Raw genomic sequence first — 15,549 nt, forward strand, 5'->3', positions numbered from 1 at the left:
TTGCATGGTACATGGAGTTTTTGCTTAGGTCTATTGAACTCTGATTGTCGCAATAGACAACATACTCCATCTGTCGCAATCCAAGTTCTTGAAGAAATCTCTTGAGCCATATCATCTCTTTGCCAGCTTCAGTAGCCGCAATATACTCCGCTTCAGTTGTAGATAGTGCGACACACTTCTGCAACTTTGACTGCCATGATATAGCTCCCCCTGAAAAAGTAAACAGATATCCAGTAGTGGATTTTCTGTTATCAAGGTCACCTGCCATATCAAAATCTGTATAGCCCTTCAAAATTGGATTGGATCCTCCAAAACATAAGCATTCATGTAAGCTTCCTCTTAGATACCTGAGTATCCACTTTACAGCCTCCCAATGCTCTTTTCTTGGATTTTTGAGAAATCTGCTAACAACACCGACTGCATGAGCAATATCTGGTCGAGTGCATACCATTGCATACATCAAACTTCCAACGGCAGAGGAATAAGGAATCTTGGCCATTCTCTCTTTTTCCTCCGTTGTTGTTGGACACATCTTCTTGCTCAACTTCAGATGACCAGGAAGAGGTGTGCGAACCAACTTAGCACTTTTCATATTGAAGCGCTCCAGTACACGTTCTATGTACTTCTCCTATGACAAGTAAAGCTTCCTTTCGTTTCTCGAACAAGTAATTCTCATGCCCAAAATCTGCTTAGCATGACCCAAGTCTTTCATTGCAAAAGACTTATTCAACTGTTTCTTCAACTCGTCAATCTTAAAAGAATTCCTGCCCACAATAAACATATCATCCACATATAGCAAGAGGATGATAAAATCGTTATCAGAAAATCTTTGTACAAACACATAGTGATCTGAAGAAGTCTTCTTGTAGCCTTGCTCCCCCATAACAGACTCAAACTTCTTGTACCACTGTCTGGGAGCTTGCTTCAATCCATATAGACTCTTCTTAAGTTTGCATACAAGATTCTCTTTACCGTTTGCCTTGAAACCTTCAGGTTGTTCCATATAAATCTCCTCTTCTAAGTCACTATGAAGAAAAGCAGTCTTCACATCCATTTGCTCAATCTCCAAATCAAGACTAGTAGTCAAACCAAGAACTGTCCGAATGGAGGACATTTTCACGACAGGAGAAAATATTTCGTCAAAGTCAATACCTTTTCTTTGACCAAATCTCTTGACAACCAATCTAGATTTGTATCTGAACTTCAAACTATGTTCTTCAGCTTTAACTTTGAATACCCACTTGTTCTTCAAAGCTCTCATGTCCTTAGGCAATTTCACCAACTCATAAGTATGGTTCTCATGCAGAGATTTCATCTCATCTTGCATGGCTTCAATCCATTGATCCTTGTGCTCATCTTATAGCCTCCGCATAACATTCAGGTTCTCCCCCCTTAGTGAGTAATACATACTCATTGGGTGAATAACGGGAAGAAGGAGTACGAGGTCTAGAAGACCTCCTGAGTGGAATATCTAACTCGTCAACAGCTTCGTGAGTATGAGCATCTACCTCATCAACATTAGCATTGTTATTACCATCACCATCAATATGTTGATCTGGAATATGGTTCTGGGCATCACCATCATTATTGAGCCCACCAGCGTCATCCCCATTTGTATGAGGAACTTGATCAAGATTAACTAAACCTTCAAGAACTTGAAGATTTTAACTTCTCCGCTTTGTTAATATCTTCAATGGTTTGATCCTCCACGAAGATAACATCACGGCTTCTCACAACCTTCTTCTCAATTGGATCATATAGCCTGTAACCAAACTCATCAAGGCCATAACCAATGAAGATGCACTGCCTTGTCTTGACAGTTAATTTTGACCTCTCATCTTTAGGCACATGTACAAAAGCTTTGCAACCAAACACTTTCAAGTGGTCATAGGAAACATCCTTGTCATACCAAACTTTGTTTGGAACATCACTTTGCAAAGCAACCGCAGGGGATAGATTAATAACATGTGCGGCGGTCAACAAAGCCTCACCCCAAAAGGAATTCAACAACTTTGCTTCAGAAAGCAAACATCTGACTCTTTCCATCAATGTCCTATTCATCCTTTCTGCTAAACCATTAAGTTTAGGAGTCTTAGGAGGAGTCTTCTGGTGTCTGATACCCTGTTGTTTGCAGTATTCGTCAAACGGTCCACAATATTCACCACCGTTATCAGTACGAATACACTTCAGCTTCTTTCCAATTTCTCTTTCAACTGAAGCCTGAAACTGCTTAAAGACACCTAACACTTGGTCTTTAGTCTTCAAGATGTAGACCCAAAGTTTTCTTGAACAATCATCAATAAAGGTAGCAAAATAAAGTGCACCACCCAAAGTTCTTGTCTTCATTGGACCACATAAATCTGAATGCACCAACTCAAGCAACTCTGTCTTTCTTGAAGGAGGATGAGACTGGAAAGAAACTCTTTTTTGTTTTCCAGCCAAGCAGTGCTCACATTTTTCTAATTTTGCACTTTCAAAATTTGACAACAATTTCTTCTTGGCCAGAACATTTAGTCCTTTCTCGCTAATGTGGCTAAGCCTCTTATGCCATAACGTTGAAGAGTTATGGCTCTCAACGGCATTCACCATATAAACACAGGTAGAGGCCGTAGTCCAGTATAGACCACGACGCTTTTCCCCACAAGCCACAATCATGGAGCCCTTAGTGAGCTTCCACTTTCCAGCACCATTGGTACTGACATATCCCTCATCATCCAAAACACCAACAGAGATCAAGTGTAAACGAACATTAGGTGCATGCTTTACATTATTTAAAACTAGTTTAGTTCCAATACTAGTTTCCAAACAAATCGTTCCAACACCAGCCACCCTAGATACAGTCTCATTACCCATACTCAGAGTTCCAAAGTCACCCTGAGTATAGGATGAGAAAAATTCCTTCCTTGATGTCACATAAGATGCGGCACCACTGTCCACAACCCAGCTTGACTCATCACAAGCAATATTTATCAAATCCGCATCAAGGACTGTAACAAGATCTTCTGTAGTGACGGTGGCCACACGATTGCCATTTTCTTTCTGTTCTTCCTTGTCTCTATTCTCCTTTTTCAAAATCCGGCAGAACTTCTTTGTGTTCCCTTTCTTCCCGCAATGATAGCACTCAATATCTTTAAGTCTGCTTCTGGATTTGCTTCTATTATGTTCTCTATTTTGAGAACCCCGATTCTTGTTTCTCCCCCTAGAGTCCGTTACCAAGACATCTGATGAGGAGGAACCCTGAGATTTTCTTCTCATCTCTTCATTTAAAAGGCTGCTCTTGGTAAGATCCATAGAGATCACACCATCCGGAGCAAAATTTGATAATGAAGTTCTAAGAATTTCCCAAGAATCTGGTAGGGAACCAAGTAGAAATAAGCCTTGAATTTCTTCATCAAATTTAATGCCCATAACAGATAACTGGTTCATGATCCCCTGAAAATTATTCAGATGATCTGTCATCGCGGAACCATTGTGGTATTTTAAACCCAACATTTGCTTTATCAGAAACATCTTGTTGTTTCCAGTTTTTCGAGTATACAAACTTTCAAGGTGCTCCCATAGGGTCCGAGCATGTGTCTCCCCAGAAATATGGTTCAAAATATTAATGTCAACCCACTGTCTAATAAAGCCGCAAACCTGCCTGTGTAACAGATTCCACTCTTCATCTAATTTATTATCAGGCTTTACAGTGGCGAAGACAGGTTGATGAAAATTCTTGACATAGAGCAAATCTTCCATTTTGCCCTTCCAAATGACATAATTTGTGCCATTCAAGGTAACCATTCTACTAGTATTGGCTTCCATCGTTTATCACAAATACAAATACTATTTATTAGGAGACCAACGTAATTCTTTTCTGATGTGGAAGTTCAGATTATGCTGCAACCACAGAGCATACTCAGATAGAACCTTGGCTATGATACCACTTGTTGGGAATAAACCCCGCAAAAATAGTATTCACGGTATTAGTGATAAACGCAGAACACTAAGTTATGGTTAAATCAGCAAGAATAGAAAGCAATAAAAATGACACCAAGATTTTACGTGGAAACCCTTCTGAATAAGGGAAAAACCACAGCCAAGAGGAGCAACTGATATCACTATAGCAAGGAATTTTACACTGTGTAGTAATGAGTAAAAATACTCATAAGACCACTACACTCTCAAAAGAAGTAAACACTCTTTTGCTTTTTCCACCTCACTACAATATCTCTCACACTCTATTTTTCTTCACAAACTATTTTCTTATAGTTTATGGAATACCTTACTCTCTCTTTTCTCTCTTTGTTGGTGTGTTGAAATGAGAGTTGAAGCTCTCCTTTTATAGCCAAAGCTTCACTCTCCAAAGCCTACAATATTTGATAATTTACACACACTTTTCACAATTCAACAAAGTTGGCTACCAACCCAAAAAAATTCAACAAGGTTGGCTACCTAACCAAATCAAGTCAATAAAATTGGCTACCAAATAATTCAACAAGGTTGGCCACCAAACCAAACCAAGTCAACAAAATTGACTACCAAATCATTTCAATGAGATGGACACCATATCAGGTGCAGGAGAAAAATTTATGGCCATTATGTGATACATCTTTATCCCAAAAAGTATAACATTATTTCCTTTTTGAAAATTATTTAATTTTGGCATCTCCATAACCATTTCTCCTTAATTAGCTTATTTGATACTCCTATAAACTTAGCTTTTTTATTTTTAGTCTAGCAGTTACTGCATTTTTTTCGCCGAGGTTACTGCAATTGTTTAGTTACATTTAATCTAACCTAAATCATGTTCATAATTCCAATTAAATCAGAGAGGAGAAATGAAATTGATAACAGATGAGTAAATCGAACGGACAAGTGTTTGTTCCAGCATTATCTTCTCCTCTCTTATATCAATTCCACATACCCCATTTCATACCTTTTCTTTCTCTTTCCTCCTAAAAAAAAGTTGATTATTTTTCCCTCTAATCTCCATCATCATGTAGCTAAAGCCTTCGTCTATAGTTTATATTAAAGGAGGAGCCACCGACAACGAAATGGCGTCGGAAACTTCGTCATGATTGCGAAGGGTTTGTAACATCTCGACGATGAAAGGTGTGCTACTAAACCTTAAGAAAGAGATGATGACTGGGTAAGAAGGAGAGAAACGGAATTGTAAAAACAAAGTTAATGACGGGAACTAACAAGGAAGATCGAAGGAAAATAGTGTTCATGCAAGAAGGGGAATGGCAGAAACTTCTGAAAAAACGAAACCCCCATCTATTTATAGGGATGGATGGCGCGAGAATCGAAGTAAAGGATTATCGATGGCACTAAAACCAAAGCGACAGGCACGCAGACGCTGTCTCGGGAAGATGCGTAATAATGACGTGCGTGGTTGTGATCGTACGTCACCCCGTGGTAACCACATCAATCATGACTACCTTAGTTGTGTCGTTCTCTCGACCTAGGTCGACCCGGCTTGATTCAATAGCCAAATTCTCCCGAAGCGAAAGCAAATAATGGCTGCTTATCGAGGACGCACAAGGCTACTACCTCAACAAGCGGATGGACTAACTGTATAGATCCAAATTTGACGAGCACGGTAACGGATAAGCAGGACAAAGGACGGGGGCGACCACGATATAACAACTGAAGGTAGTTCTCACAAAGGCTGATGCCAAAAGCGGGAAGCCGAGATGGGATAGTAACAGTAGCTTAGGTTAATTCAAACGTGGACATAAAAAATATTCCTTTGGATATTCTTTATGCTGTACTTTTTAGGGTTTTTGTGGAATATTCCTCATAAATAGGAAAAGATAAGGAATAAAATGGGATCTGCTTCTCTGAACTAGAACATGTTGTAAAGGTTGAGAGAAGAATATACGAAAAAGTTGTCTTATTCATTTATTTATTCAAGCACACATTGTTCATTCTTGATCCCTAAATCTCAAGATTCCATATGCATCTTGACTTCTCACTTTTCCACGACGCCGTAGAAAAAAAGGAACATCCCAATCATATAATCATTGGGTGGTAGATCCCTTCCCATTACATTCCTTGTCATTACTTAAAGTTATTATACATTTATGTTATCATATTTATTGCCAATCGTAGCACATTAAATTCGTTGTTTAATACTCCTGAACTCTACTCGTTATACAAGGGCTTTATTTTATTCGGTCTAAAATTTATTAAATTCAACTAAGATTCACCCTTTAACTTATCACTAATTGGTTTAGCATTTATTTGCTCAAACACCAATCACTTTATTATATAACTATTTACAAATTATAATTTCTTTTTATACAACTTAACTGTATAAAACTTTTACGCCATTAATATGCATTATAAACTTTTATGTTATCAGTACGTAAAATTTAAGATCTCGGAAAACTTTTAGGTGGTCATGAACCTTATATTATCATACCAAAAATAGTAAAATATTTAGGATCATAGAGAACTTACTAATTTTGTTTTCATATGAGGTGGATGCTCTTCATGGAGGAGTTGGTGCAGGAGAAAAACTTATGGCCATTATGTGATACCTCTTTATCCCAAAAAGTATAACATAATTTCCTTTTCGAAAATTATTTAATTTTGGCATCTCCATAACCATATATCCTTAATTACATGATTTGTTGTGGCTTATTTGATATTCCTATAAACTTAGCTTTTTATTTTTTGTCTAGCGGTTACTGCATTTCAATTAAACCAGAGAGGAGAAATGAAATTAATAACAGATGAGTAAACCGAACGGACAAGTGTTTGTACCAGCATTATCTTCTCCTCTCTTATATCAATTCCACATACCCCATTTCATACCTTTTCTTTCTCTTTCCTCCTAAAAAAAAGTTAATCGTTTTTCCCTCTAATCTCCATCATCATTTAGCTAAAGCTTTCATCTTATTATCTATAGTTTATTTTTTTCATTTTTTTTTTCCTATCATACTTAGCCCTTCTTTATCCCATAATTAATAACTATGTTTTGAAGGGTTAATTCATCATAAGCAATTTGGAAAGAAAAAAATAATCATCACTTAGCACTACATGGCCTGAATATTTTTCTTGAGAAAGATATAAAGAAGAAGGTGGCGGTGTAATGTGAAGTTTGGTAATTGTGATGATAAGAATTTTCATTTTGTAAATGAAATTTTAGCTGTTAGCCTCGATTTTGAATGCCGATCACGTTGAAGATTTTTCCACGTGTGATCGGCATTCTTTTATTCCGAGGCATTTACCCACACGCAAATAAGTTGTCTTCTTTTTCTGGGCAACATTTGATTAATACATTGTTTTTCTGTTATTTCTGGGTTGTCCTGCTTTGGATTGTGTTTGTTAAATCTTGTTATTCGTTTGTTATAATTGTTTGGTTGATTACGGGAATGAGTTTCGGGGGTGCATCAGGATGTTCTTATCATTCTGGAAATGGACATGGATTTGGAAATGGAAGCCCTTTACGACGTTCTTCCAGTAACAAAAGCGGATCTTTTGGTTCTGCTGCTAATGATCATCAGCAACCTAATCACCAAGTTGATTTCGTTGAAAAAGATCCCAAGGGTCGCTATGTTCGGGTAATTCTCTTTACTCTGTATTGTTTTCCTTATGCATTATAGTTTTGGACATTGCTTCATTTCTATTAATGAGTATTACAATGCAACCGGTGACAGGGTCCAAATTAAGGAATTATACAGTCGGTTCTAACTATTTTGGGATTGAGTCACTGTTGTTGTTGTGCTTCTTTTGTTTATGCTTTAATGTATAACAACAACAACAACCCAGTGAAATTCCACTAATGGAGTATGGGGAGGGTAGTGTGTACGCAGTCCTTACCCTTACCCCGAAGGAGTAGAGAGGCTGTTTCCGAAAGACCCCCAGCTCAAGAAGACAAAAAGACAAACGAAGACAATATTAGTAACACCACAGAAATAATATGAAAGAATATATATATATATATATGAAAATTAGGAACAACATGAAAATAAAGGAATGATACAAAGCAAAAGCAAAATAGTATCCCTACCAAACTAGTCTCCCAAAGTTATGGCATAAGGCAAGACTCAACTACCTCCTAGCCTACAACCCTAATACTCGACCTCCACATGTTCCTATCAAGTGTCATGTCCTCGGAAATCTGAAGTATCGCCATATCCTGCCTGATCACCTCCCCCAATACTTCTTAGGCCGCCCTCTACCTCTTCTCGAGCCCTCCACAACCAGCCATTCGCACCTCCTTACCAGAGCATCTAGGCTTCTCCTCTGAACGTGCCCGAACTATCTGAGCCTTGCTTCCCGCATCTTGTCATCAATGGGAGCCACGCACACCTTCTCCCTAATATCATCATTCCTAATCTTATCCATCCTACTATGCCCGCACATCCACCTCAACATCCTCATTTCTGCTACCTTCATCTTCTCGATATTTGATTTCTTAACCGGCCAACACTCGGCCCCATACATCATGGCCGGCCTAACCACCGCTTTATAGAACTTACGTTTGAGTATTAGTGGCACTCTTTTGTCACACAATACTCCAGATGCTAACCTCCACTTCATCCATCCTGCCCCGATACGGTGTATAACATCCTCGTCGATCTCCCCTCCCCTCGGATAACCGACCCAAGGTACTTGAAGCTGTCTCTACTCGGGATGACCTATGATTCAAGCCTCACATCCACGCCCACTTCCCTCTGCTCAGCGCTGAACTTACACTCCAGGTACTCCGTGTTTGTTCTGCTAAGCTTGAAACCCTTAGATTCAAGAGTTTGCCTCCAAACCTCCAGCCTCTCATTACCACCGGTTCACGATTCATCGATCAGAACTATGTCATCGACGAATAGCATGCACCATGGCACATCCCCTTGAATGTGATGTTTAACGCGTCCATCACCAGGGCAAATAGGAACGAGCTAAGCGCAGAACCTTGGTGTAACCCCATAACAACCGGAAAATCTTCACAGTCGCCTCCTACTGTCCTTATCCGAGTCTTTGACCCATCATACATGCCCTTAATAGCCATAATGTAGGGAACTGACACGCCTTTTGCCTTCAAGCTTCTCCAAAGAACTTCTATAGGAACCTTGTCATACGCTTTTTCTAGGTCAATAAACACCATGTGCAGATCATTCTTCCTATCTCTGTACTGCTCAACCAACCTCCTTACAAGGTGTATAGCTTCTGTAGTAGAACGACCCGGCATGAAACCAAATTGGTTGTCGGAAACGGACACCGTCATCCTCAACCTTGCTTCAACCACCCTCTCCCATACTTTCATACTATGGCTTAATAATTTGATACCCCTATAATTGTTACAACCCTGGATATCACCTTTGTTCTTATACAGTGGGACCACCGTACTCCACCGCCACTCATCCGACATCCTTTTCGCCTTAAAAATAACATTCAACAACCTAGTCAGCCACTCCAACCCTGTTTTCCCCACACACTTCCAAAATTCTACCGGAATCTCGTCAGGCCCGGTCGCTTTGCCCCTGCTCATCTTACTCATAGCTCCCACAACCTTCTCAACATTGATGCGCCTGCAGTACCCAAAGTCACTGCGACTCTCGGAATACTCCAATTCACTGAGCACAATATCCCGGTCCCCTACTTCATTGAGAAGTGTTTGGATGTAAGTCTGCCATCTCCTCTTAACCTGGGAATCTTCCATCAATACTATACCATCGTCGTCCTTGATGCATCTCACTCGGTCTAAATCTCGAGCTTTCCTCTCTCTCAGCCTGGCCAGCCTAAATAACTTATTCTCCCTTCCTTTCTCCCTTAGTTCCTCGTACATACGACTATAAGCCGCAGTCTTAGCCTCTGTAACCGCCAGCTTCGCTTCCTTCCTAGCTACCTTATACCTCTCCATGCATGCTCGCCTCCCCCCCTCACCTATGCTCCCCACTAACTTTCGGTACGCCTCCTTTTTCGCTTCCACTTTACCTTGTACCACTTCATTCCACCGCCAGTCTCCTTTGTGCCTGCCGGAGACGCCTGTTGAGACCCCTAACACCTCTCTCGCAGCCTCTCTTATATAGTTTGCTGTCGTTGACCACATAGAGTTCGCGTCACCACTGCCCCTCTAAGCTCCCATAACCGACAACCGCCCTTCCAACTCTTAAGCTTTGTCCTTAGTTAAGGCTCCCCACCTGATTCTCGATCTTCCTCGAGCAGACATTTTCCTCCTCTTCACCATAATACCAACGTCCATCACCAAGAGCCTATGTCGCGTCACGAGTGTCTCACCTGGAATCACCTTGCAATCCTTGCACAACCCTCTATCGTGCCTCCTGAGGAGGAGATAGTCAATCTGAGTCTTCGCCACCGCATTTTGAAAAGTAACCAAATGCTCTTCCCTCTTCGGAAAGCAAGAGTTAGCAACCACCAACCCAAAAGCCTTAGCGAAGTCCAGTAACAAGGTTCCTCTTCTGTTCCTCTCCCCAAAGTCGAAGCCTCAATGCACTTCGTCATACACACCTGCGGTCGATCCAATATGGCCATCGAAATCCCCTCCTATGAATAACTTCTCAGTAGGTGGTACTTGACGTATAATCTCATCCAACCCCTTCCAAAAGCGCTGTTTAACCTCCTCATCTAGGCCCATAACAATGTTTACGATGAACTAACCAACCACCAACTTAATAATCATCAATCTATCATTCACTCGTCTAACCTCAACAACAGACTCTCTAAGTTCCCTATCCACCAAAATATCCACTTCATTCTTACCCTTCTGGGTTCCAGAGTTCCAAAGTTTATACCCATCCGCGTCCCTCGCTCTCGACCCTGCCCACCTTGTCTCCTGGACACACGCTATATTGACCCTCCTCTTCTTGAGGATCTTCGCCATCTCTATAGATTTACCTGTCAATGAACCTACGTTCCATGACCCAATTCTCAACCGATGGACACCTTTGTTCCCTTTACCTCCCTTGCATCCCAACCCACCTCCTAGCTCCCGCCCTACCTCCCGACCCACCCCCCGCACGCCCCGAGGAGATGAACTCACTCGACCATCCCAGACTACAGCCACTGTAACTCCGCGGACTAGGGGGAGTCACTACCAGACACCACAGAACAAACTAGAATAAGACAAGATGCCACTACAGGCGCCCTAATCCGGTGACTAAACTAATAAGAACTAAAAGGACAACAATTTTATTAACACAATAGAGATAAATAGGCAAACAGGAGGTACCAATTCCCGTGACTATAACCTTGGAATTGTCTTGGTATACTCGACTGTATTGCGTCCACCTAGCTCGTTTGCGTCTAACTCCTGCTGTTCCGTGCTGATACTCGGGTTGTTTTTCACTGTTTGCACGTGCACGTCTCGCTCTCCGCCCAAAGCCACCGGTCCTAACTGAAACTATCAGACAGGTCCTGCTGCGTCGTGTCGGAAAGCTCTGGCTTGAAGCCGGATCTGGTTTATGTGTCACCACGGCACCGCAACCAGGCCTGAAACCTGACTGTGGTTGTTCCCACTCGCCGGCGACTGATTCGTGTCTCGCCGGAGTAAGAGGGGGAGAAGACAAGACGGGAAAGGAGAAGAGGCGGGATGAGAGAGATGGGCAGAGAGAGAGAGGAGGGGTGTTGGATGATGGGGAGGAGAGAGGGGCGAGGGGACTTACCTGCGCGGAGGGTGGTCGCCGGCGACTGGATTAGTTGCTGTTAGAAATTTTGTTATGTTACCGTTGGGCGTTGGCAGTGAGCGTTTGGAGAGAGAGAGAGCGTTCTTTTAATCTGAGAGTTTGTCCGTTTTCCAGAGTAGTTATGCTTTAATGTGTATTTTCTTGAATTTGTTTGATAATTTATGTCAAGTATAGCAAAATTCAGTTTTTCTTTACTTAGGAGAATAACACATTGTACTCACATAGATGCTTTTAGGTGGTCTATAGTCGAAACTCAGAGGCGAAAGAAATGCATATTAAATCATATATGATTCATTTCTTCCTTTGTTGTTTTGGATCCTTTCACAATATTGTTAAATACATAAACATAAGCAATATCATGTGGTTGTAGTTCAAAGCAACAATTTGTTGTTGTAAGAGTTCACATCTGTAAATCACAAACATTAATATCTGAATGTTGCTAAATTAACAATGGTAGTTGTTTCGAACTTTGAAGATGGTTTGCTTAGTTTATGTAATCCCTATTTTTCATAGTGTGCTAACACTCCAAGAGAAATAAAAAAAATCCGTGGATGGAAAGTAAAGGTCAAGCAAGGCCAGCTTCAGCTCAAACCAATTTGAAGATGTTCAATCAAAGAGAAAATTCTTGGCAGCGCGGTAACAAACTACCACAACTGCCTAAGGATTAAAGACCAAACTACTCAAACTGCCATACACTGCGCTTCCCAAACTGCTAATTCCTTTGGTCATGCTGCTTCCTAATTTTTTTTTTTGTGTGTTGGGTTGGGGGGGAGGGGGGATGAAAAGAAGAGAGAGACGTGAGCGGAGAGAGAGAGAATCCTTATAAAAAGGATGGAAACAGAAGGAAAAAAATAATTCAAAAACTGGTTTTTTTATTCTTGCTGATAATGGGATCAGAATAGTAAGTTGCACTAGAATGATTGAGCTTATGCTAATCCATGTTATGTTTTTCGTTTTGTTGAATTACCATATGGGATAATAATATGTGCTTTCAAGTTCGAAGTGCAATATGTAATTTTCATCAAAATAATAGAATGTTAAACAAGGAAGTGAAACTTTTTATGTGATTGAGAAAGCTGTGCAAAGGAGTATGGGATTCTCTTTTTTCCTTGAGGCTAAATTCTAGTTCTGTAGCAATTTTTTGCTTCCAAGCGAACAGACAAAAAAAATCGTAGAAGTTTGAATTTTAAGACAAAATTGGAAATGTTCTTTTGTTTAGCACTGAAAACTTCTGAGTATTATTTCACTGACAATCCTTTATATTACCTGCTTGTATTTTTCTACAGTATAATGAAGTATTGGGCAAGGGAGCATTCAAGACTGTGTATGTTCCTAAACTCTTTAGCAGATCTTTATTGTTCCTTTGTAAAAGTACTAATTGCGTATTCAGAGCATAAAATATTTTGTCTTTTAATTTAATTGTGTTTCAGCTACAAGGCATTTGACTTGCTTGATGGTATTGAAGTTGCATGGAGCCGAGTGAAAGTCGATGATGTTTTGCAGTCACCAGACAACTTAGGAAAGTTGTATGCGGAGATTCATCTTCTTCGACAATTGAAGCATGACAATATAATGAAGTTCTGCGATTCGTGGATTGATGACAAGAAAAGAACAGTTAACATGATAACTGAACTCTTCACATCTGGGAACCTGAGGCAGTGAGTTTCTTATAGTTTCTCATTTTATTTGTTTGCAAATTGTGTTGTCGTACAATAACTATGTAAGGTTGTGGCTATCAGATACCGTAAGAAGTATAGAAGTGTTGATATGAAGGCTATAAAGAATTGGGCAAGGCAGATACTTCAAGGGTTAGACTATCTTCATTGTCAGAGCCCTCCTATCATTCATAGGGACTTGAAATGTGACAACATATTTGTCAATGGAAATCACGGAGAAATTAAGATTGGGGACCTTGGATTGGCGACGATTATGGAGCAGCCTACTGCTAAGAGTGTAATTGGTATGGGTATTTCTTGTATCGATATGCTTTGAAATAATGTCTCCTCTTCTAGAGTGCTAACTTTATCTATTGCTCTAAAGGGACGCCGGAGTTCATGGCCCCCGAGCTTTATGAAGAAGAATACAATGAATTAGTGGACATATATTCCTTTGGAATGTGTATGTTGGAATTAGTAACCTTCGAATATCCTTATAGTGAATGTAAAAATCCTGCTCAAATTTTTAAGAAAGTTAGCTCGGTAAGTTCAATAAAGTTGCTTCTTTAAGTTGTCTAGTCTATTACATACATGTTTTTGTAAATCTAAGGAAGTTTTATTTCAGGGTGTTAAACCTGCTTCCCTCGGCAAAGTTGTCGATCCCCAAGTCAAAGGATTCATTGAAAAATGCCTGGTTCCTGCTCCTCAAAGGTTGCCTGCCAGGGACCTTCTTAAAGATCCATTTCTTCAATTCGAGAATTTAAATGAGCCAATCCATAGTCTTTTGCAGTCACCTTACCAAAGTCCAAGATCACTAAGTTCATTGAAATCTGCACCTCATTCTATGGATGTAGATTCTGAGTATAACCGGTCAGTATATACAGACTCCCATTGTGGAAGTCCTTGTGCTCCAACATTGGAATTCCAAAGGTTTCATCAGAATAATGAATTTAAATTGACGGGTAAGAAGAATGATGAGAACTCAGTTTCACTGACCTTGCGAATTAAAAGCCCTTCGGGTAAGTACATCCCTTCTATTTCATTATTGTCTTTATTTCTTTGGCTTTCTGGAATCAATTAGGCTTTTGTTTATTTAAAGCCTTTGAATTATTTTGCAGGCAGAGTACGGAATATACACTTCAATTTCTATCTTGATACTGACACTGCACTTTTAGTTGCGGCTGAGATGGTTGAACAATTGCAACTAGATGATCATGATGTAGATTTTATTGCTGACTTCATTGACTACCTAATAATGAAAATTTTGCCTAGTTGGAAGCCTCCCTCTGAGTACCGTTCTAGTGGAGGGAGAAGTCATGCTCTTGAGAACTACCTAACCTTGTCACCCAACCCTACCACATCTAATGCTCGACAAGATGATATTCCAGCTCTGGGTATGAATAACCAAATTAGCACTCAAGCTGATGAAGATAAATTGTATGCTAATTCAAATGGCACTTCTTGTCATGTTACTTTTGCTTCCCCTTCACATTTGGCAAATGTGATAGACGACGAGTCTCAAGGTTCAGTTGCTTCTCAAGTAATGGGAAAAAGTTCTTCTCTAAAGAATGGGAATTCATTTGGATTTGGCGATTACTTTACAGATGTTGTCTCTAAAGGTTCTAGTGGAAACTTGTCGGAGATAGATTTCACGGGTTTGTTTCATGATGAATGTAAGTTGCAAGGAAACGGTGGCGATTATGTAGAATGCATATTAACAAATGAATATGGAAAGACTCTGGAGGTAATTTTGACAGATACAGATGGAGGAGCTTCCAAAGGCATGAGTTTGTCAAGCAGTTGTTCATTTTTATCGTTAGTAGAGATAGATGAGGATACCGAGTTAAAGTTAGAGCTTGACACAATTGAAGCGCAATATCAGCAGTGTTTTCAGGAACTCTCAAGAATGAAGCAGGAGGCGTTAGAAGCGTGCAGGAAGAGATGGACAATGAAGAAAAAGTTGGCAGGACAGTGAATGAGAATAGCTGACTTCATTCAAATATAAGGTTGTTTTTTTCTTAATTTACTGATCGATATGATCACATATATTTGAATGGATTTTGGTAATTTTTTTTTTCAGACCTAACTTCCTTCATTCCCTTTTATTTGTGTGGGTGAAGATCATATGTACTTGTATAAAGAGTGTATATAGTCATATAGTTTTTCTTGTTTTTAGCCTTTTTATTTTATTCTCCGTGGCCATGGTTAGCCCCTTGTTTTGCAAGGATGCAAATGTTTTGGAATTTTTAACTTGTAATATT

At 40.0% G+C, this 15,549-nt stretch overlaps 1 protein-coding gene across 1 annotated transcript; it reads left to right on the top strand.

Moving 5' to 3' along the window:
• The first annotated feature begins 6,731 nt into the window (after nt 1-6,731).
• LOC104228146 (probable serine/threonine-protein kinase WNK6) lies at nt 6,732-15,263 on the top strand. Its single transcript, XM_009780555.2, has 7 exons — nt 6,732-7,553; nt 12,920-12,957; nt 13,064-13,291; nt 13,373-13,593; nt 13,674-13,831; nt 13,914-14,307; nt 14,407-15,263. The coding sequence occupies exons 1-7, from the start codon at nt 7,158-7,160 to the stop codon at nt 15,261-15,263; spliced, it is 2,292 nt and encodes a 763-aa protein (XP_009778857.1). The 5' UTR covers nt 6,732-7,157.
• The last annotated feature ends 286 nt before the right edge of the window (nt 15,264-15,549 follow it).

The sequence above is a fragment of the Nicotiana sylvestris genome, chromosome 1 (genome assembly GCF_000393655.2).
Source record: "Nicotiana sylvestris chromosome 1, ASM39365v2, whole genome shotgun sequence".
Classification (NCBI taxonomy): Eukaryota; Viridiplantae; Streptophyta; class Magnoliopsida; order Solanales; family Solanaceae; genus Nicotiana; species Nicotiana sylvestris.

What these genes read in the sequence shown, in the direction of transcription:
- LOC104228146 (XM_009780555.2), top strand. Translation starts at nt 7,158, where the DNA reads ATGCCGATCACGTTGAAGATTTTTCCACGTGTGATCGGCATTCTTTTA. An exon ending in TACTGCTAAGAGTGTAATTG is followed by an intron (nt 13,594 to 13,673) that starts GTATGGGTATTT and finishes ATTGCTCTAAAG; the next exon opens with GGACGCCGGAGTTCATGGCC. An exon ending in TTTTTAAGAAAGTTAGCTCG is followed by an intron (nt 13,832 to 13,913) that starts GTAAGTTCAATA and finishes GTTTTATTTCAG; the next exon opens with GGTGTTAAACCTGCTTCCCT.